The sequence below is a fragment of the Mastomys coucha genome, unplaced genomic scaffold (genome assembly GCF_008632895.1).
Source record: "Mastomys coucha isolate ucsf_1 unplaced genomic scaffold, UCSF_Mcou_1 pScaffold21, whole genome shotgun sequence".
Taxonomy (NCBI): Eukaryota; Metazoa; Chordata; class Mammalia; order Rodentia; family Muridae; genus Mastomys; species Mastomys coucha.
In genome coordinates, this window is record NW_022196904.1 from 154,683,453 (window position 1) to 154,705,168 (window position 21,716).

General features: G+C 43.0%; 1 protein-coding gene across 1 annotated transcript in view; it reads right to left on the reverse strand.

Moving 5' to 3' along the window:
* Nucleotides 1–20,814, reverse strand: part of Mamdc2 (MAM domain containing 2) — a 158,902-nt gene extending 138,088 nt beyond the window's left edge. Inside the window, exons 1-2 of the mRNA XM_031389959.1 lie at nucleotides 20,689–20,814; nucleotides 20,239–20,352 (exon numbers count right to left, since the gene is read on the reverse strand). Of these exons, the coding sequence (XP_031245819.1) occupies nucleotides 20,239–20,352; nucleotides 20,689–20,722 (148 nt within the window). The 5' untranslated portion in view covers nucleotides 20,723–20,814. The remainder of the gene's footprint in view (nucleotides 1–20,238; nucleotides 20,353–20,688) is intronic.
* Nucleotides 20,815–21,716: the final 902 nt, after the last annotated feature.

Below are 21,716 nucleotides of genomic sequence, written 5' to 3' on the forward strand. Positions count from 1 at the left end.
AGATGAAAGCTCTTCAGTAGCCATCAAAAGTGCTGTTGTGTCTAGTTCATACTCCAAGTTAGAGAAATAAATCAGCCTAAAGGGCTGGGGACCACCTCCCTACCACCACTTTCTAAACAAGAAAACCAGGAGATTGGAGCACCAAAGACCTCTCACCACAACCCAGCCAGCACCTGGACCTAGACACTACTTAGAGAAATTCTAAGCTTTTGCATATGTCTTGGTTGTACTCTGGCATTAAATGTGTCCAGGTATTGTATAAATCTTCCCAGGGAGATAAGAGCAAGTATCTGTCTCAGATTGGGGACCTGATGATGTTCAAAGGTCTGAGTCCACTCCTGACTAGCTTGGTGATCCATGGGTTCACTGGGTTACTTTTCTGACTGTGGGTGACCCATAAAACAGATGTATCACTAAAATGTTCCACATTATAATGGTGATGACTTTTCCATATCTGCATAGGTGAATCCTCCAATCAGTTAATCTTCTACCCTCTCTAACATGACATCCCCAGAGACCATGTACAGCTGGGACATATTACATACAGCTTGAATGGGGACACAGAGGGCAGAAGATAGATTTTCATGTGAGCGCCTAATGTCACTCACCTTCTTCTTCTGAGGTAAATTTAACAGATCCAGTCCCGAGAGTCTTTTGTGGTCACAGCTGCTCTGATTAAGATGGGAGTGGCTATTGTGTTCAAAGGAAAGAGATCCCTAACATCTGCAATCCTTTTTAGTCCTGTAGTTCCCTACCACACCGATTTTAACCATGTGGTCCTCACATCCTCATCTGCTCTCAGCTATATCCCATCTCAGGATTATTGCAGAGTTTAAGCCTAGATTTTCTGTGAGTCACAAGACATATGCACTATGAGTCAGGTGAACAGACCCTGCATGAAATTTGAACAAGAATACTGAAATAAGCATATCCAGCTTTGGGTTGCTTTGGCCAAGATTTGTGTCCTTGGTCTTTGTATGACCTAGTTACAAACAGAGCAGTCTAGCAGTCTACTATTTAACCTAGGATGGTGAAATCTAACATTGGAATAGATTCTATCCATGTTATTAAAACCAGACAAGGGGATGAACAGAAATACTTTCTGATGGAATGGAAAAGTATTTTGTCTCTTTAGTCATTTGTCTTTGTTCTTCATTAATAGCATTTTTAATATCCTAGACAATTAGTTGATACATAGTCCTGATTCTATCTATGATACTTGATAGAATGCCTTTACTGAAAGACAACTCTTCACGCTTATTCAATTTGGTATAAAGTTCTATGGATCATGAAACTTGAATACATGATATACCCCAAAGATTCCTAGGTTCTAATCTGTTCTTATAATTTTCCTTGTCTAGAAACTGGGTGTATAGCCCAGCATGGTAGAACATATGCCAGGTGTATACAAATCCCTGGGTTCAACCCCAGGAAAAGAAAACAATTAAAAAGTCTATTTTTTCCATGATTTTGTGTTCTTATAAACAGAGTGAAGAAACTGTACACATGATCGTCAAGGTGGTCTAGCCATTCCATGATTCTTAACACACAGAAAATAGTAGGCACAAATGAATCTGGATACTTTGTTTGGCTTTAGACATAGCAGAAGACACCAAGCCCTTTGGTTAATTTTATCCCAGGGAATGACAGCATTTCTAACTGTTCAAAAGGTTAGAAAATGGATCTCTCTGTTTCCAACTGAGAAAAATTCACAAGTAACCTCAGGGATGGGCTATGAAATGTGGCTCTCTTGGCCAAAGGTCAACTGCTCAAAGCTATTCTCCTTCATCCCACTCAAGATCACAAAGTCTTTGTTCTTCCCAACTCCACACTTTTCCTGTGAGCTCATCTCAAATTCTCAGAGCTGTCCAACCTCATGGCTTCTCTGGGCTTCTCTTAAATCCTTGCAGCGTTCCCACCTGGGCATCCCCTTTTCTTTGTCTGTGAAGTCAGTCTGTTGCTCCCAAGTGGCCTTCTCCCTCTCAAGTCACTACTTCTTAGTCATCCTGGTTGGCATCTCCTCTTTATCCCTGTTCTGAATATTGCCTGAATATTGCCCTCTTTCTTTCCTGGCTGTACCAGGTTTCTGGATCACCACACCCAGCCTGGGTTAGCTAACATTGGTTGCTTGCTGGCCATCCCCAAATTTCTATCTTTTGCTAGACTGTTTCCGGAGCTTCAGAAGGCCATGTGAAGAGTGCTCTGAATATTTGCATTTAAATCTCCAACTAGGGATTCAAATGGCATGCATCCACACTAGAAGTATTGAATTTTTCTGATCCCTATTTTGGCTTTTTTCTAGTTACCTTCCCCATTGCTATCTATCTCCATTAATGGTGCCATTATCTATTCAGTTGTAAAATCAACTAAAATCTTCTTTTTTGGTCTTGTTTTGTAGTTGTTTATTTTTTTGTTTTTTGTTTTTGTTTTGTTTGAGACAGGTCTTACATCCAATAGCCTAGAAATCCCTTAGTAACACACAGTGGCCTGGAATGTGTAGTGATCCCCCTTCCAAGTGTTGGATTTTTCAGACATGTGTCAGCACATCAAGCTTAGAAAACACTCTCATTTCTCCTTGCTTCCCATACACACTGTGTAAGTGATGCCGTTGGCTCTCTTAACCCTGACTACATTTTAAATACCCTTTTAATTCCATAGGATCTATAAGCTTTGCCTCTCCACTCTCTCCTATCCATCTTTCCCTAGCTGACTAGACTGTTCACTGAGTTTTACTTTTTCACTTCACCCTTTGATTTTTGTCTATAAAGGATGCAGGGAATGGTGTTAAAATAGAGCACATACAACCTGCACACCTCTCGCCATGTCACCTGCTTAGTTGTTCACCTTCAACTGCCTCCCATCATGCTCTCTGCTCTACGTGAGCCAGACGGCTATTTGGCTACTGTCTTCACTGCTGAATATCAGCACTGGGCACAGATAGACACTCTGCAGGTGTTTGCTGAGTGAATGAGTGATCTGTTCACGCTGAAAACAGCCAATTTTGCTTTTGGAAAATTTCCTGTCTGGGAAATAGGCAATGATGAAATAGGCATTATGATGAAAACCACCCCTTTAGGCTGAGTGTGGTGGCTCACACCTTTACTTCTATCTTGTGGGAGGCAGAACCAGGCAGGTCTCTATGAGTTTGAAGCCAGACTTGCCCAGCTGGGACTGAATAGAGAGCCTCTGACTTAAAACAAGTTTTCTTTTTGGCTGAGCTAGGAATTGAACTCAGAGTCTTGTAAACTCCAGGAAATTGCTCCACTTCTCACCTAGAGCCCTGGGAAGGATACTGCTTCTTCTTTTCAGCAGTCTACGCCCAAAGGGCCAGCATTTGCACCCTAGGTGAGCTGACACACACATGGAGAAACAGACAGATGCTAGTGCTTCTACTTGGATACTTTAGCTGGGTACTTTAGCACAGGAGACTCATTGTCTCTTGCCTTGTGTGATCTTCTCAGTTTAGCAGCTTCGAGGCCTGAAGTTCATCTTATTGTTTCATTAATTAATTAATTAAATAAATTAATTCTACATCTGGGTCACAGTTTCCCCCGCCTCCTTTCCTCCCAGTCCCTCTTTGTTTCTTCCCCTCTCCCATTCCCATCTTGATTTTTCCTCAAAGAAGTGGAGGCCGCCCTTGGCATATCAAGTTGTACTAGGACTAGGTGTATCTCCTGTTGAGGCTAGACAAGGCAACCTCGTTATGGGCAAAGGACCCAAAGGCAGGGAACAGAGTCAGAGACCCTGCTCCTGCTGTTAGGGGTCTCACATGAAGACCAAGCTGCATATCCGTTACATATGTGTAGGGGTCCTAGGTCTGAAGCTTGGTTTCTATAGCTTTCATCTGGATGGGCTAGAAGTGACATGTCTTTAGAGGAAAATTGAAGTTTCCCAGAGAAAATAGTGATCTGTTCTGGAACTGAGCTTGTTTGATGAGAGGAAAGACTGCCCAGCATACACTAGGACCCTGGGTTTTTGTTTCATGACACATAACTGTGAACATCACTAAAGCTGCATTCCCACATTTGTCTAGGCCTTTTGAGTACCAAACACTAACAATGAGAACAGCATGCAAAACTGGGCTTAACTTAAATGAAAGCAAATTAGGCATGCTGTCCTCTTTGTCTACAAGGCAAAGAGGACTATAAAAAAGTTGACTATAAAACATAATGGTGACTTTGGATTTAATTTAATTCTAATTAAATTAAATCATGTTTTTTTTTCCTACCTTCTCTCTCCAACAGTCCAAATTTTACTGAGCTCATACTTCCTGCCCCTCTTGGAGAGGTGCATCTGGTAGGAAGTCATATTCTATGAAGATGTACATATGAATTTCTATATGTCACATCCTGAGTTTCTAAACAACTATGATTAGTCTTTCCATCTTTGGATCCAAATCTGCATATCTAACCAACTATGGATTGTTGTAAATATAGACAGGAAACAAATTGTGACTGGACTAAATGTGTTCCAACTTGTTGCTCGTCATTTTCCCCTAAACAATACAGCCTGTCTGCAGGTCTCACACCATGCTAAGTGTTGTGAGCCATCTATACATGACTCAATGCACCCAGCAGTACACACAGAGTTTACAAGCAAATACTTTATCACTGGATTTTAGTATTCTGTCTGGGACCTAGAACTAAACTCCTTGAAAACACCAAAGGATAGCTGTATTATAATTTCTTAGGGGGGGAATCCAAAAACATGAAAAGGAAGAAAACAAAACAAAACAAAAGAAGCAACCACAGATGCTTCATAGTAGAAACATCCAACACCATTATTTTTCCTTATTAGGCAGCTGTTAAGAAAATCCCTGTGTGTAGCACAGGCCATAGGAAAGCTAGCCACTGGCTGCTGGCTGCTGGCCACTCTTCTAGGCTTCACACAACTGTTACAGCTGAGTCAACATTTGTGCATCAACTGACAGCAGGAAAGAATCCATCCACAGGATTCATCAGTGAGTTCAGTTCTGACTAAATACATTTCACTAGATCGTTAATCCTGAATTTAGCTCACATGAACCAAAAGTTGATTTTATGTCCATTCATTCAATTAGTTGTAAATCCTCGTCACAGGGTTAGGGCTAGGGTGAAAGAAAGGAGGGAGGCGGGGGAGACAAGTGTGTGCAGAACGTGTTTTAGAAATTGTGTTCATTTGAAATTCTGATTCCTTGTCGACCTAGTTTTGCATTAAATTTGAGTCTTTAAATTAGTATATTAAAACATTATTGGTCTTGAGCACTGAGATTTTTTGATAGCACTTTCTACATCACACCCAAGAGGATGAGAATGAAACAATGTTGATTTTGACTTCTAGAATCTCAGCCTCATGGGAAGGAAAGGCTGTCCTTAAATAAGACTTGTTGAGCAGAAACCACAGGGGGTCATGGCTTTGGACTAGGTTCTTGAACTCGAACCCAACGGTTCAGGTTAAAGTTCAAAATGGAGTCACTCATGTTCCCTGTCACTAAACCCAAATTAGGAAATCATCTGACCTTCTTTTCTATCAGGATAGAGGAATAACAACCCATGTCCCAAGAAGATCACTTTCTACCAGCACAATAATACCATTTTCTGTTTAAAAAAGTTTAGTGTGTGTGTGTGTCTGTCTCTCTCTTCTCTTCTCCTCTCACCTCTCCTCCACTTCCCCTGTCGCTCTGTTGCCTTCATGGGCCATGTGAATAGCAAGTGCTTGCTGAGGCCAGGAAAGAGAGTTGGATCTCCTGGAACTCGAGTCACAAATGATTGGAAGCCACCATGTGGGTACTGGTGATAAAGCTGTCATTCTCTGGAAGAGCACTTAACCACTGAACCATCTCTCCAGACCCACATTCCCTGACATAGTCCTATGAAAACTGAGTCTGAAGCTCACTGGTCAGCTTTTCTATTGTTTTCTCTCTTTATTTCCAGTTACCAGGGAAGTAACTTTGAAACAACAGATCCACTTTTTTTTTTTTTTTTTTTTTAAAGCCTAAGCTTCTGCTTTGTTGTTGCTTGTTTTTTATTCTGTCTATAAAACCTTGCTCTGGCTCATCCCATGAAACACTTATTCTATTTTATGGAAGGAAGTGTTGCTGAACTCTAGGATTGCAGAATGAAACCAAGAATCTTTAACATGAGTTATAATTTTGTTCTTCAACAGATTGACAAAGGTTTTAAGAGAGGTAAAAAATGATTTGGAACTGTCCAGGCAGGAGAGGCACCGCAACCCTCCGTGCCCTGGCTCTGCCACTTCTGGCTGTGTGACATCAAGATGCTATTGCAATGACCTCCCGGGCCCATCAACTAGAAGGATCAATATTATAGAAATAAATGTTTATACTACCAAGACCAATCTGCAGATCCACTTCAGTCCCCAACAAAATTCGAATGCCTCTCTTCACAGAAGCAGAGGGAGGAAAAACACCAGACTTAAAAGTCATGGGGTGCTCAGTGGTTAAGAGCACAGGCAGCTCTTCCAGAATACTGTGTTCATTGTTCAGAACCCACATGATGGCACATGATCATATGTAAATCTAATACCTGGGGATCTAACTCCCTCTTCTGAAACCAGCCATATAAGTGTTGCACACATAGGCAAAACACCCCAAACACAGAAATGTCGTATGGAAGCACAAAAGATCCCGCTTCACCAAAACGACCCTAGCAACAACGGCAAACGTATCACCATACGCAATTTCTACCAATGTCCTTCTGAATGTGGCTTATTTCATTTAACATAATGATCTCCAGGTCATGTGTCATGTCATGCCACATATGGTCATGTGTCATGATTTTATTTTTCTTTATGTCTAAAAAGAAATTCTACTTTGTGTATGCACATTGTTTTCTTTATTGATTCATCTGTTGTTGGGCGTCTTGGCTAGTTTGTTTATTGACTATCATTAATAAGACACAATAAACATGGATGCACACATATTTCTGTGACATGTTTGTTTTTTGTTTTCGTTTTTTTTAAAGGACAAGAACCCTTATTACCCAATGTTGCCATTCTCATTACAAGTAAGCTGTGAAATAAAATGAAGTAAAAATCAACTAAAAGCATTCATCTTCATACACCATCACCCTTATTATTTTTCTGCTTCCTAAAGTATATATCCATGTCCTTTTTTTTTAAAAAAAAAAGATTATTTTATTTTATATATATGAGTACATTGTCACTATCTTTAGGTATATCAGAAGAGGGCATCCAATCCCATTACAGATGGTTGTGAATCACCATGTGGCTGCTGGGAATTGAACCCAGGACTTTTGGAGGAACAGCCAGTGCTCTTACCCCTGAGCCATCTCTCCAGCCTATATTCACGTCTTATCAAAAAAATCAAAAATATTTAATTCTGTATGACTCCCAGTTTTTTTTTTTTTTTAAATAAAGTCTATCTTTCACAGTGAGCTGTAAGGATTTAAGAGAGATTCAGGGTCTATCTATAAATCAAAAGACAGGCTTAGTGCACAGAGAGCACAAAGACAGAAAGAGAGACTGACTTAACCCTTTGCCTTTATTCTGAAGTTAAAACATTTTGTAGTCCTTAGGTTTATATGGCACAGCTTGCTCACATCCCTAAGGCAAGCAGATATTACATTTCTACCTTGTTTTGCATAAAATATCTCTGACTCATTTTCAAAATAAGGCCATCAAGAGTTTCAAAAACGTGACACTGGACTCTATCCAGGCAACACAAGGCAGTCATGTGACTCTTTGTGTGGGAGACTCTCACACAAGTTTTCAACTTAATTTCATTGAACTTGGAACCAAGCAGAAAATTTGCCTTCTAACCCAGACCCCTGTGCTATTTCTCAAAGAAAAGATTGGCATAAATTCTTCTCAAATTAGACTTTATTTGGTGGCGGTGGGTTCTATGCGCAGAAACATCCAGAAGAAATAAAGTTTTTATATATGGTTTTCTTAGCTACATCAGAAATAGTGGAGAAGACTGTAATCACACAGTGCGGAGAAAATGTAACTAAAAAAAATTTCTATCTCCTGGCCTGGGAGTGTCATTTAGAGTTATAACACTTGCTGAGTATATCCAGGATTCTGGAGTCAATCCCCAGAACAAAAAAAAAAAAAATTAAGTGAATAAAATAAAATGTTTTTTTTTCTTCACGGATTTCAGATTAGAACAGAAAAATGGATATGCTTCCTTGGATCTCTGTGGCCTGTTTCAGCGTACCTTGTTTTCCACAATGCTAAAGTAAGACTCAGATCTCCAGGCTGCTCAGAAGTTCAAAGTCCTCACCCTAAACCATGCAGACCAAGACTCAGCTAGGAGAAGTCACTCCCGTAAACTGTAGCTGTCTTCCTAGCTACTACTATTTCTATCACGAAGCTTGTTGGGAACCCATGCCAAGCCACAGGGAGAGCAGAGGGACTGCAAGCCTGGTGATTCTTCATCTTTGAGAACAGATCTAGGATAAAATCCAGGACCTATTAGTTCTTTGGAAATGTTTAAAAAAAAAAAAACCCTCTCATCTCCAACTTCGTCTTCGGTAAGGAGCACCCTCCTTACTGGGTCACTGCAAGGAGCCAGTGAGCTGAGGCTTCAGAACAGTGTTCAACAGATAGCAAGGTGTTCATAAGCGCTTTAGAAGATGATGATCATCATTCACCTTCCTACGGGGTCTTCACCAATATCGACACACTCAGGAAATGCCCGCTTTGGCTTTAGAGTTTGTTTAGAAGCTCTAGTAAGGGCAAAATTAAAAAGTGTCATGCCAACATGCTACAACACACCAGTGCCTGGTAGCAGAGACCGAACGGAGACTGACCCTCTGATCCTTACTGCTCACTCTCCTGCCTCGCTCAGCAATCAAATGTCTCCAAGAAGAGGATCTGAGATCGTCCTGAGTCTGAAACTCAGACTGTATTGGGCATAACCGCTGTTACCTGCACTTGTGATGGAGTAATGGAGAATACTGTCTGTTTCGTTATTTTTTTTTAAATTTTGTTTAGTCATCAGGCCAATATGATGCTCAGCACTTGATGGCTTGTAAATGTGTCCAAACTTATTTTATTACAGGAACACATTCACAAAAGTACAGATAGCTTCTTGACAGCCAAAATGACAAATGAGAGGGGTTTAATTAAAAATGTAAACTAGTTTTGTCCCTTTTCCTCTTTTGGTGGCATTTTATCATGAGTAGCTGCCTCTGTGGAAAGCCAAGGAGCTGAGGAGATGTTAGGAGTGTTGGAAAACACTCAGAGCCACCCACTTCCAGTGCTTACATATTCATACAGGCCTCATCCCCTCCCAAACGCAGCTTAACGGCATCGAGAAATGAAAGGACGTTTGAGTATGGCAGAAGTTAAGGACATCACTGGCAATTATTGACATGGTCTCTAATTGCAGTGGTCAGAAGCTTGGGATTTACACTTTAAAGCCATCATAATTTTCTTTTTAATTGAACACTCTGTAAAGTGCATGTTAATGAAGTAGATAAGTCCTAGTTTATGAGCTCAAGCTTGGAGTCAATCATATTGTACGGCTGTCCAGCACCTTTTCAGCTGCATCTCCAGCCTCATTTCTTTTGTGCTACTCAATATTCAGGGCAGACTATAGGTATGTTTATGTCGACAACCAAGATGAAAATATCTCCTGCCCTGCAGAACTCAGGATTTATCTATGTTTCTCATGTTTTCTGTGTAGCAAATATGAGCTTGGGAGGACACTGTCAGGGTTGACACACTCACATACAAACATACATACAAACACACATATACAAACACACACACACACACAGCTCAAATATTTCCCATTAACATTTCTGAAAAAGGGAAAACATTTTCAGGAACAACGATGTGATGATTTGCAACACTTACTCCCATATTTAAGGGTTTGTCATAAAACACAAAGCTTTTCTGTTGGTTAAGTTTATGCTTTAAAGTTTCTCTTTGCAGAATCAAAAGACATTTGCAAAAGAAAATCCTCTGGAATTTGACCTTACAGTGTGTGTGTGTGTGTGTGTGTGTGTGTGTGTGTGTGTGTGCGTGGCATTTGTTTTATAATTTTACAGAAATAGAATTCTCTGTATCAGTGGTTCTCAACCTATGGGGTATACCCCTGTTGGATTGAATGACCCTTTCACAGGGGTTGCCTAAGACCACGAAAAAACACAGATACTTACACTACGATTCATAACAGTCTCAAAATTATAGTAATGAAGTAGCTAAAAAAATGTCCTGGTTGGGAGTCACCACAACATGAGGAACTGTATTACAGGGCCTCGGTATTAGCAAGGGTGAGAATGGCTGCTCTAGAAGCTTAAAAGAGAAGAAAAGCTCCTGGATTGTAATAGTAAATCAGACTTGAGCCTAAGACATCAAAACACAGGCAAGCACATGGGGCGGCTTGTTGGAAAGTGCAGCGTATTAAAGTCATCTCAAGCACAGTCCCCAACAACACTTCAGCTCTCCTTGGCAGCAAGGCAGAATGGTTTCAAATAAGGCATGGAAATTTCTCTAAGCATCTTGCTAAGTTTTAGATCACCCTGCTACACAGCAGCATTGCCAATCTACGAGGAAAGGAATAAGCCCTGGTCCCGTGGGTCTGGTGGGATCTACGAGGAATGCAATAAGCCCTGGCCCCGTGAGTCTGGTAGGACAGCCAACTTGCAAGCACACTGAGCTGAGTGCCCTTTCAATTCTTTTGCAGTAAGATGCAAAATCTTACTGAAGTTCAGGAGTATCCCTTAAAGCTGTCAAAGTTTGGTAGGCTGGGCCGTGAAGTTCCCTGGAGTTTTCTTCCAAGGCTATGCTGGGGCCTCAGCAGTGAATCCTCCACAAGGCTCTGAGAGCAAGCTCTAATCTGTTATGGAAAAAAAATAAATACTGAGTACATTTGCATGCCCTTGCTGATGTCTTCCTTCCCAAGGGCTTGTGACCGCACGGGACACGCATTAGCTGTAACTGAGAAACTGCGGGCAGACTTAGGAGCTGTAGCCTCCCCAATAGTTTTTACAGGCTCTCCATGTTCTCTAGACTGGCACAAAGTCTGCCAGTCTGTCTTTCCTGGTGCTGACCTCTGCAAGTGTACAGGTGCCATCCTCTGTACTAGGGGGGATGGTCCAGAATTCACAGAAGCTCCAGCCTTTGAGGCTGGCAACACTTTCTGTGTTGGTTTATTTTAATTACTGTAAAATTATTTCATTGTTGTGAAAGTCAGAGATAATGGCAATAGCTGTGCTGGCTGGACACTCACTCTTCAGTACTGCTAGCTATATGTCACAGGTCCTAACTATTGTGTGACTGTGCAATAGGGTTCTCTTTCCACTTTCCCGGGGAACACTTAGGCCCAAGTTATCCTTGGGAATCTCTTGATTTGAATTCTTTCTGCTGAATCCTCTTTCTTTCCTAGGTCCTTACCCCTAACCTACAAGCAAGGTCTGGTCTCCGCTTCCTAAATGAAACAAAAGAAAATAACTGAATCTCTCTTCTAATATTTACATCTTTTTGCTGAGAATTTTTCACCTAACAATAGGTCCCATTCAATATGTTCTGCTTCTGCTGTCAGCATTCCACTGACAAACTCACCTGCTGAGTACACATGCTCTATGAATGATCAAGCCCAGTGGCCAAGCTGTATGACGCCCTCTTTGTGCTGCCCAGGTTGAGATTGAATCCTTTCATTGGAAGGCCAACCCCCCTTGTCTGCTGTACCTTTCTCTTTCCCAGTTCCCTGCATGTACTTCTCATTCCTTCTGCTTCCTTCACACCTTTATCTCCTTCCTATATCTAGTCCTTAAACGTGAGTGTAAAGCTCCATTCTTGACCTCCTGCTGTTATCACCTGAAAGGTCCTCCTTAGGTGTCTCCATCATCTGAGATCAAGATTTTGGCTATTTGTATGCTTGGAGACTCTGCAGCCACTGTCTGTCCAAGATGCAAATAATTTCCAGATTCTTTCTTTTTTTCCCCCTAGACAGGGTTTCTCTCTATAGCCCTGGCTGTCCTGGAACTCACTCTGTAGACCAGGCTGGTTTCGAACTCAGAGATCCGCCTGCTTCTGCCTCCCAAGTGCTGGGATTAAAGGCATGCGCCACCACTGCCCAGCTGATTTCCAGATTATTTTCTCCCCCATTGGTTCTTGAAACTTTTACTGAAGAAAAATAAATCAGTTGCTAGGAGAGCTATTAATTGACCACTTACCCATTGACAACTTGCATTGATTTTCATTGCATATTAAACAATATTGGAAGACAGATTAAGTATTATCTCCAAGCCTCCAATAATTTCAATGTTTTGAAACCCTATTTTGTAATACAAAGGGTGTTTAGCTTCCCATTTCCATTCTCTGGAGACAAGGGTAGGTCATTCCTTTATTGATATACCTCAAATACATCATGTTTTATGTTCGCTGATATAATTCAATACCAGTTCTCCAGCCACATTTGTTATGAGCATAAAGTACATCGTACAACCTCAAGTCTCTAACAGTGGCAGGCTTAAATAGGAATGGATGCTGCTAGAATGATGTTGTTATGTGACAGCTGAGCATCCATCTCCCTCCCTGACTCTGATGGCTTCTTCATCAGGTTAGAGCAATCAGGGTGAGTTTAGTACCATAAGTTAGAATGAAGACATTGGCCACATAATACCCATGCTCTAGCTTAAAAAAAAAATCTAAATCTTGGTCCAGTCTATTCTCTGGTAACTACTTTACAGTTCCTAAAACAAGTTATTAGGGGGTTGGAGAGATGACTCAATGGTTAAGAGCACTGACTACTCTTCCAGAAGTCCTGAGTTCAATTCCTAGCAACCACATGGTGGCTCACAATCCCCTTTTTAGTACAGTACTCATTTCTCCCCTCTCATACACAACTCCCAGATCCAATTCCTTATTGTATCACTTTTCAGACCACTGAACAGTCCTCAGGTAGCAGACTCCCACTACACAGAGTAGCCTCATAGCTACGGAACACACAGATCCAGGTGTGGAGTAACCAATGTATAGTGGAACAGTCATAGAAATAGTTTTTCTAGAAATATCTTGCATCTCTTAATTCCCATTCAACTATATCCTTCTAGAAAGCTTATTGGTGTTGGGAGCTAACTTCGAACAAGTCCCCTTCTGTCTTACTTAAATGGCCACTTTTGTCATTTGCAATTATAATCTGTGACTATACACAGCTCTTTCTAATCTCTCTCATGAATTATTGATACTTGTCTAATCCTGTTAGTACTTGACTGCCACCAAGGACAGAACCCGTGTCTATGATCTCCACATACTTGTACACTTTGCAATATGTTTTCCACCTACCAACACAGCTCCCCAGCAAGCACTAAAAAGATTGCTGATAAGATAAGTATTCTTTAACAGTCCTTTCCTGTAGACTAGGATCCATTCACGGTACTATGGATTTCTGGCATTACACTGTTTGGTTATTTCATTATCCCATTCTCAGCCTCAGAGTCTCCCCAAACACATTTCAGAGGGAAGGGAAATGCCCATTCGTCTGTGAGGCTTGTGGAATGTTTTATGAGTAACTGGGTTCTAAAGCATCTATAGCACCTGCATCAGTCACCTTTGCGGTGCTACAATAAAATGCCAGAGGCAACTAGTTTTACATATTAAAAAAAGAGAATCATTTAGCTTTGCATTTTCTGAAGGTTTAAGACCAAGATCAGGTAGCCTTATTCATGTGACCTCTTGATGGCAATATACCATGGTGGGAGGACACAGGGGATCAAAACAGTATGTCTGGAACTGACACAGTAAGAGAAAGGACAGGTAGGGTCCTATAGTCCTTTCCTAGGACATGTCACCAGCATCTATGAACCTCCCCTATTTTGTAGCACTCCCCCAGTTCTATACACTAGGGGCCAAGCCTTTAACACATCAACCCGTCAGTTGGCATAATTAAATAATTAAGCCATAATCAATCTCCAGCAGTATTTAAAGTAGGCAGGAGTAGGAAAAGAGGAGCGAAAGGTAGGTGCAGAGGATAGGACAGAGACATGAACAGAGAGAACAGGGATGTGTTAACAGTGTGCTAGGGATCAGTAGGAAGAAAAGGATAGATAAAGCATTTGAAGCAGATCATGAGGGACTGTGAATGCTGAGCTAGGCAGTTTAGGGACAGATGGTAGCCATCAATGGTTTTCTAAGGCGATGGTGTCTCTTTACTGTACCTGAAAGGACTATGGAAAGGTAGTCATTCTCATGTTCCATTCTGAACAACAGATGCACATTAGTCTGTCAGTCTGTCTGTGAGCCAGCCAGTCAACTTATTTAACAATGCGAACCCTGGTCTTGTTTCTGGCCAAATAAATCAGAATTAGGGGTAGGAACTAGACTTGATGTCTTGAAAAGAAATGTTCAGGGGCTGTCCAATCGGTAATGAGAGTGAATGTCTAGGTGGACCAGTTGGGTAATGAGGCATTCAGGACAGGAATTTCAGACACACTAACATTTCTTGCTCTTAAAGAACTTCTTCATAACTTGTTCTACTGGGAACATGTTCTTCAGTATGCAACAGTGCTACTTCTGCTAGTTGATAGACAGACAGTCAAATACACCAAGTCTCCAGATTGCAGTGAATACATTTTTGTGACATACTTAACTGGGTAAGCATATGAAAAAAATTTAGGAAGAGTATTAGAAAATTGACAGGTGTGAAAATCAGGGTCATTCATCTGGAATGCCCAAGATGGGTTCATTACCAGCTGTCTCTCCTTATTGAAATGCCCAAACTTCTATTAGCATAGCTGAATCTCACTCAGATTCTTGATCATCAAGTTTATTACATTCCAATCTAAGGGGAAGAACTCAGCCAGGACATTGGCCTGGAGAGAGCTGGCCCTACTGAGAGCCTCTATCCCATAAGTCAACCAGGCAGATGGTGTCAAGGGCTAAATCCCAAGATCAGGAAGGACATCTCCTCGACAGGCTGAGAGGAAGGCCAAGGTTGGAGGCCTGCCTGGAGCTAAGGGGTGAGCATCAACAGATCTGGGAGTCTCAAGGAGGTACCCGCACTGCCAGTTACAAGGAACAATTGAGGCTGAGGCCCCAGCTCTGTAAGACAGATAAGCAGAGACCAGGCTGGGGCGGGAGGAAGAATAAGGACAGAGAGAAAATGATGTAATGAAAAGACCCTGTGAACTGGTGGATGAGACTACAGGCTAAGTGTGAGACACCACCTCATTTCATTACACACATGTCTATAGCTTCCAGGCACACAGATGATAAATGAAGCTCATGAAGGCTTAACATAGAAGAAATGATAAGAAAGTTAACCCTCTGGCTGTAATGAAAAGCAAGGCTAAAGGCAAAACATAGTTACAGTATCGTTCACATCCCCTATACTCAGCAGCTGTACTGGAAGGCTAAGTCAGAAGAAGGAGTGTTTGTCTATAATGTGTATAATCTTGCTAAGATAAAGTCTGGTATTTAGTGTGAGGATCAGGTTATGTTGTACCATACAGTTGTCCCTATGTGTTGGTGTGTCCATGTGAATAATCTTCACAAAAATCTTACAAGGCAGGTGTTTTTACTACTCTTATTTTATTTATTTTTTCATTTTATTTTATGTGTGGGTACTTTGCCTGCATGTAGGTCTGTGCATCACATGTGTGCAGTGCCCATAAAGGCCAGAAGGGGGCATGAAATCTCCTGGAATTGCTGTTATGGATGGTTGTGAACTGCCTTGTAGGAACTGGGAATTGAACCCAGAGACTGGAAAATTATCCAGTGCTCTTAGCCACTGAACTATTTTCATGGTCACATGCCCAATTTATCCATTCAATTGTATATTGAGTTCTAATTATGAGCCAAGATCTTTCCTCTGTACTGAAGACGGCATGTAGGTCTAACAAATTGGAGAGAATATATCTATATCTATATCTATCTATATCTATATCTACATCGGTATCTATCTATCTATATCTATATCTAATCTATATAATCTATATCTATATATCTATGCACATATACATACATACATACATACATACATACATACATACATACATAGCATCAAATCTAGTTCTCTGTGGGTCTGAGAGGCCCCAACCATTTTCTTTGGGAATCTGTGCCTTTCCACATGTTAAACATACAACTGGATCTCTGATAAAGTGTTAGCAACAGTGTGAGGCTTGGAAACCAGAGCTCAGCAAAAAGGGGCTGGTTACCAGCTATGTAGAGAAAAATGGTATTCAGTAGGTGAGACAGGTTCATGCTCCAGGGTTGCCATGGAACTTGTACCCAACTATAAGTGTCAGCCTGTCTGGGCTACAGTGTGAAAAACAGATAGCCTACATTGGACCTCTGAAGTCCAGCTCTTACACCGTATGCAGTGAGTGAGCAGGGCCCAAGCTGCTCAGACTCAGAGCATACAGCCATGCTCATACAGGCAGCAGGAGCATCAGGGTAACTTCAAAGAGCTGCATCTGATGCAGCAGGAACAACTTAGCCAAATCTCTACAGTCGGTATCTTTTGGAGAGGCACCTAAGGAACATTCTAGATTTGTTCTGGGTTTCAGCCTCTATCCAGCAGGGTTGTGGGTGAGTGGAGCTTCTTCTGGGAAAGCTCCACAAGACAGTCAGCAGAGGTAACAGAGGACCAGCGGGTACAAGAGTTTCCTTAACAACCTGGTGATGTCTGGGTCAGATGCTCCAGTGGCCTTCCACGGTTGGCACAGTAAAAGAGAGAATGACTTCCTCTTCCATAAAGTCTCTTTGGGATCCTTGCCAGACTTCAGGTCCAGCTGGGTATCAAGAAGAATCAAGCAGGATTTATCACTATTAATAATAACTGGCACATGATTGTGTGCAGAACTGAAACTCAGATGGCCAACAGGGGATATCCTTAAAAGATACGGACAGAGTTTGGTTGTCGGAGAGGGGTACCAGAAAGCGATGCATACATATCATTACAATGAGATAATTGTGCACCCTACCATGTTCCCACCCAGCCAATGGTTATGCTTTCCCAGCTTCCATATTGTCGTTCATGCTGAGGAACAGAAGGCACACACCTGTTTCTTATCTTGGGAAATTTCTGTCTTCTTGAACACTATCAACGATTCACAAAGTAGATCTTACTTGTGAATGCGTTGAGTTTCTTCTTTACCTTTAACCACAATAGCCCACATCTACCTTCTCCTCCTAAGTAAGAGAATAGTACCTACGTTTAGTTTGTTCTTCCTCCCAGAGCTCAGCTAATGGCTTTTCAAAGGGAAGGCTAAGCTACTAAGCCAACACCGAGAGCAGAGCCCACTCAGTTACTAATCTGAATTGTGATGAGGCCTACTGTCTGGTCTCTAAAGAGCCTCAGTCCAATGGCTTCTGCTCTGACAGCTGTCAGGGGAGCGTGAGAGGGGCAGTCTCAATTTTTGCCGCGGATTGTTGCTCAAGAGGGATCCAATAGTCTCTGAATGACGAATGAGTAAAGGTAACTTTGATAAATGAATGCAGACATTTTTATAGTTTAAAATGTGTCTCTTATTTTCTAATATTGAATTCAAACCTAAGATTCCAGAGCAAGTTCCAATTTGAGTTTGGCATAATGTCACCTTCAATAAATAGGAAAATTTACACACACACACACACACACACACACACAAAGACATGCACACACACAAAATGACTATGAACCAGGTAGTCAAAAATGTGTAGAAACCTAGCACTCAGATAAACCAAAAATGGGCCTCACATAGTTTCACACAGCAGGGGAATATTTCTGTGGCTTAGGGTGTTTGTCAACTATTCCCAGACCCTCCTTTAGGAAATTATGATTTAAAAATTGATTTCTGGAATTCACTCTTCGCTGGGCATTGACATTGCTCACTCCACTGTAGGTTAACCTACTAACCAAGGACATACATATAGGAAGTTCTATTTGTGTTGCAAGGACTTGTGTGTAAAAATCTGTGACATTCACAGCTTGCTTGGTGAATGCAGCCCACGGAAGTATCTGGAATCTGTTTCAAAGGACTTCTTCAATAAACCCAGGTTTTCAAACAGCTTCCCATATTTTAACCGGGGACAATTTTATTGTTTTAATTTCCCAATCTAGAGTAAGGAGAATTCTCAGTGATCACTTTGTAGCCAGCAAGTAAAGCAGCTGGCACACATCTGCCTTGCTGCCCCAGAGTCTGTAATGGGCAGTTGTGTCCAAACTTCAGCCGTTGAGATTTGGATCTGTAGAATAGAAGCCCAAGTTGTCTGTAGGACAGGATGAATTAATGTCCTCTAGCCAAGCCAGAAAGCACTGGCTACATGAAAAAAAGGGGGAGAGCCACAGTGCATTTATTATGTGATTAAACTCTAATTGCCTTTTCCTATAAGTGTCTTCTTGTTTTCCCTGGAGGGAGCCGTTTAACGGTCATACTGGTGTGGAGATGCCAGCTCTGTTCAGTGCTTCCTGCCAGCCTGGGAGGCCCTAGTGCTCAGCAGGCAGCAGCATGTTCACCTAGGATTTTGGATGGGAAGCAATTTTGATCTGACAGGAGGCCATAGCATGCATGTAAGGACTCAGAATCCTGGTTGTGAGAGAGATAGCCATTTCTTTTTTCCTAGGTCCACAGCAGCTTGAGATAAGTGAGCTTAGGGTACCGCTTGCTCTCAGGTGAGTGGCTCATTTTGATCCTGGTCTTACTTAGGAGTAATGACATAGGTATGGGTATAAGTAGAGAGTGTGTGTGTGTGTGTGTGTGTGTGTGTGTGTGTGTGCGCGCGCGCCTATACTGTGGTAGTCTGGGATTCTCAAAGTGGAGTTCCCAGATCAGTAGAAACAGCAGCAGTCCCAGTATCTTGGAACTTGTGAGAAATTCTCAGCCCCCAATCCAGACCACTGAATCAGACTCTTATGAAGAGATAGGAAACTCTTGGAACATGCCCGTCAGGTCATCCTGATGCCTTCTCAGACTAGAAGGCATCTGAGAAGCCTTACAAACTGAGAATAATGTTCCCAAAGCCACTGCCATCACATAGGTAGAGCCATCCTTCAAAATGTTTCAAACCCAATCAGGACAGAGAATAGAATGAAGGGGTGGCAAGCTGAAACTCTTCTCTAAAGCCACCAGCAAAGCAGGGAGCCCTTAAACAACAGGTTCATCTTTCTCACATAAGCCTAAATAAACTGCACTCAAGACCTGGCAAGTGTTGGAGACAGATGATTACTGACTTAGTACCTTCTGGTTTCTTTCCCTAGCTGAAGTTCAGTATTGGCCACTCAGTCAACCTTGGGACTGGTTGAAGGCTCTGATTCTCATATGAATGCTATTATCAGCCACTTGTGCAGGTCAGGGAAGCTCACATAGGCAAGGCTCCCAAAGACACATGGGCAGGAGGGACTGTGGTCACAGCCCCTACATCCTAAGCAAGGGTCCAGTTCTAGGGAGCCAGGCTGGGTGACTTGAACTCGAGGATACCTGAGTTGGGAGAAAGCTCAGCCGGCTTCCTTTATTTAGCAGCATGTCTTTTAAGGGAGTCACCTCCAAGCCCAAATAAATGGTCCAGAGTAACAGGTTTCAAAATGATGGTGATAAGAGCCGAGAAAGGAAAGGAGAGGGACACCAGTGCTTGTTACTGGATTTTTTTTTTTTTTTTTTTTTTTTTTTTTTTTTTTTACTGTAACAATGAAGGGTAAGAAGACACATCACAGACTCCTTTTCATTTAAACGTTGTCACCGGTACCCCAGCGGTGCAGAGTAATGTGACCTTGATCGATTGGCCCTAGCCCAGTGGCTTCAGGCACTCCATGTTGGAGTTAACTCTTTTGTCCAGTGCTGAATTAGATACTGGACCGGAAAGAATGAATCACAGGTAAAACTGCTGTGGGTGGACCCAAGCGGGAGGTCTGAACACAGGGGAAGCTCACAACAGTGTGGAAACCTTCCTGCAAAGCTTCCTGCAGGAGCTAGTCCCATTGACAGTCTAGGCTTAGGCAAGTAGCCACTGAGGACTTTGCTGGCTATCAGCCTGCAGGGGGCACAAGGCTAGGGGTAACAATCATTAACAGAATCCCCCTTCATCCCTTTCAATAGGGTGTGCTGGGGGGGGGGTAGGAGCGCTGCTCAGAGCCAGGTACACACAGCTGTCCCCCTTCCCCTCCCTCCGCAGCGGTTTCCCTGGCCACTCTTGGCTGCAGGAGAACTGGAAGGAGGCTCCATGACTCACACTTTTCCTCCCAAAGGGAAGTAACTCCAAGATAACTTTGCTTCCGGGCAGCTGGGGGCGGGGGTGGGGGAAGACGTGAAGAAAGTTCACCTGGAGCACCTTTCTACAGAGTCCTCTTACCTTCCTCGTTTAGAATCCAAGGCAGAAACGCAAACACCGAGTCAAAGCCACATGTGCCTTCTTCAAAGGCACAGGAGCCAGCGGGCAGGTCCAGGGCATTGGCAAGCTGCAAGGCTGCGGGCACAAAGGGACTTTCAGTTTGAGTTTCTGCCTGGCACTCTTGCACCAGCCCTGGGGACTACCTGGTGAAAGTCGGGGAGTCTTGTGGGAAGGAGAGAGGATGCACGACTTCCCTCAACACTCCTGGGACCCTCCTCTGCGCAACTCCACATCCACCCCCATCCCAGACTTGACCCGGGAGAGCAGGGAGCTTAGAGGCTAAGAATGATCCAGAAGAGCCGTTGGATGGTTGAGCGGACCACAAGAGCCCCACCCTGACAGCCCAAGTGGAAGCGGGTTTCCAGGACGCCAGCCCTCCCCTCGCGCCAGGGGTCTCCCTTTGGTTCTTACCTTGCACTACCAGCAGGACTCCCTCTAGCAGCATAGTTGAACTTCAGGCAGCAGAACCTGCGAGGGCTGCTGGCTCACTGTGGCCCGCTGCTCCTAGGGAAGGGAGGGTGCTAGGCAAGGAGCTAGGGACCTGAGGGAGATGCCACTGACTGCTCAAAGTAGAATCGGAGGAGCTGCAAGTCGAGGCTGTGTGCAGAGAGCGCTGGGCAAGGCAGCAGCGTCCGGCCACTCGTAGCCCAGTTGGGCCCAGGACGACCGCCGGACTGGACAGGGAGGAGACAACTGCACACTTGGGAAGGGCCAGCCACCACTTGGGGGAGAGGAGAGGTCAGTAAGCGGTGCCTTCGTCCAGAATTTTAAAGCTGGGGACCAGACCTCCTGCATACACTTGGAAGGGGCAGTCCCTCTGCTGGGTTGAGACCAGAGGCTCCTGCCCCGCCCATCCGCGGTGGGAAACAGCTTATTTCAGGGGACAGCTTTCTCTGCATGTAGCTTGTAAATCTCTTGGGGGGAGTTAGGGCACGGGGGTGGGGGATGCGACCCTAATTTTAACCACCTTTCCTTAGAATGGAAAGGAATGGAATTCTCTTAGGGCTTTCTAGAGGAAATTTTGGATATGGTAGGCGTGGGATAAGTTTTAATTCTCAGAGCGTTCAGAACTAATGACCTAGTGTTGCTAACCCTGGAATAGTACCCCTGCCCCCTTTAGCCAGAAGAATGTCTGGCACGCTTGGTGTTCAGTTTCCCTGGTCCAGTGAAATGGGGGGGGCATTCCTCTTCTGCAAACAGCCATTCTAACGGAAGGTTGGGGAGGGGGGTCACTTCCCTAGTATCCAATAGTTAAAAGTAAATTAGTTTTTTTCTGCTTCTTAATCCTCTTTGTAAGCTTGTGCAGGCATTTCTGTGACAAGAGTAGGTTTATTTTTAATCCCCTGAAGAGGCCAATGCTTGAGTCCCTGATCCAGTACTTCTGGGATGGGACTCCTGATTCTGTACATTTCTAGTCAATTTCCAGCTGAGGTTGGCCT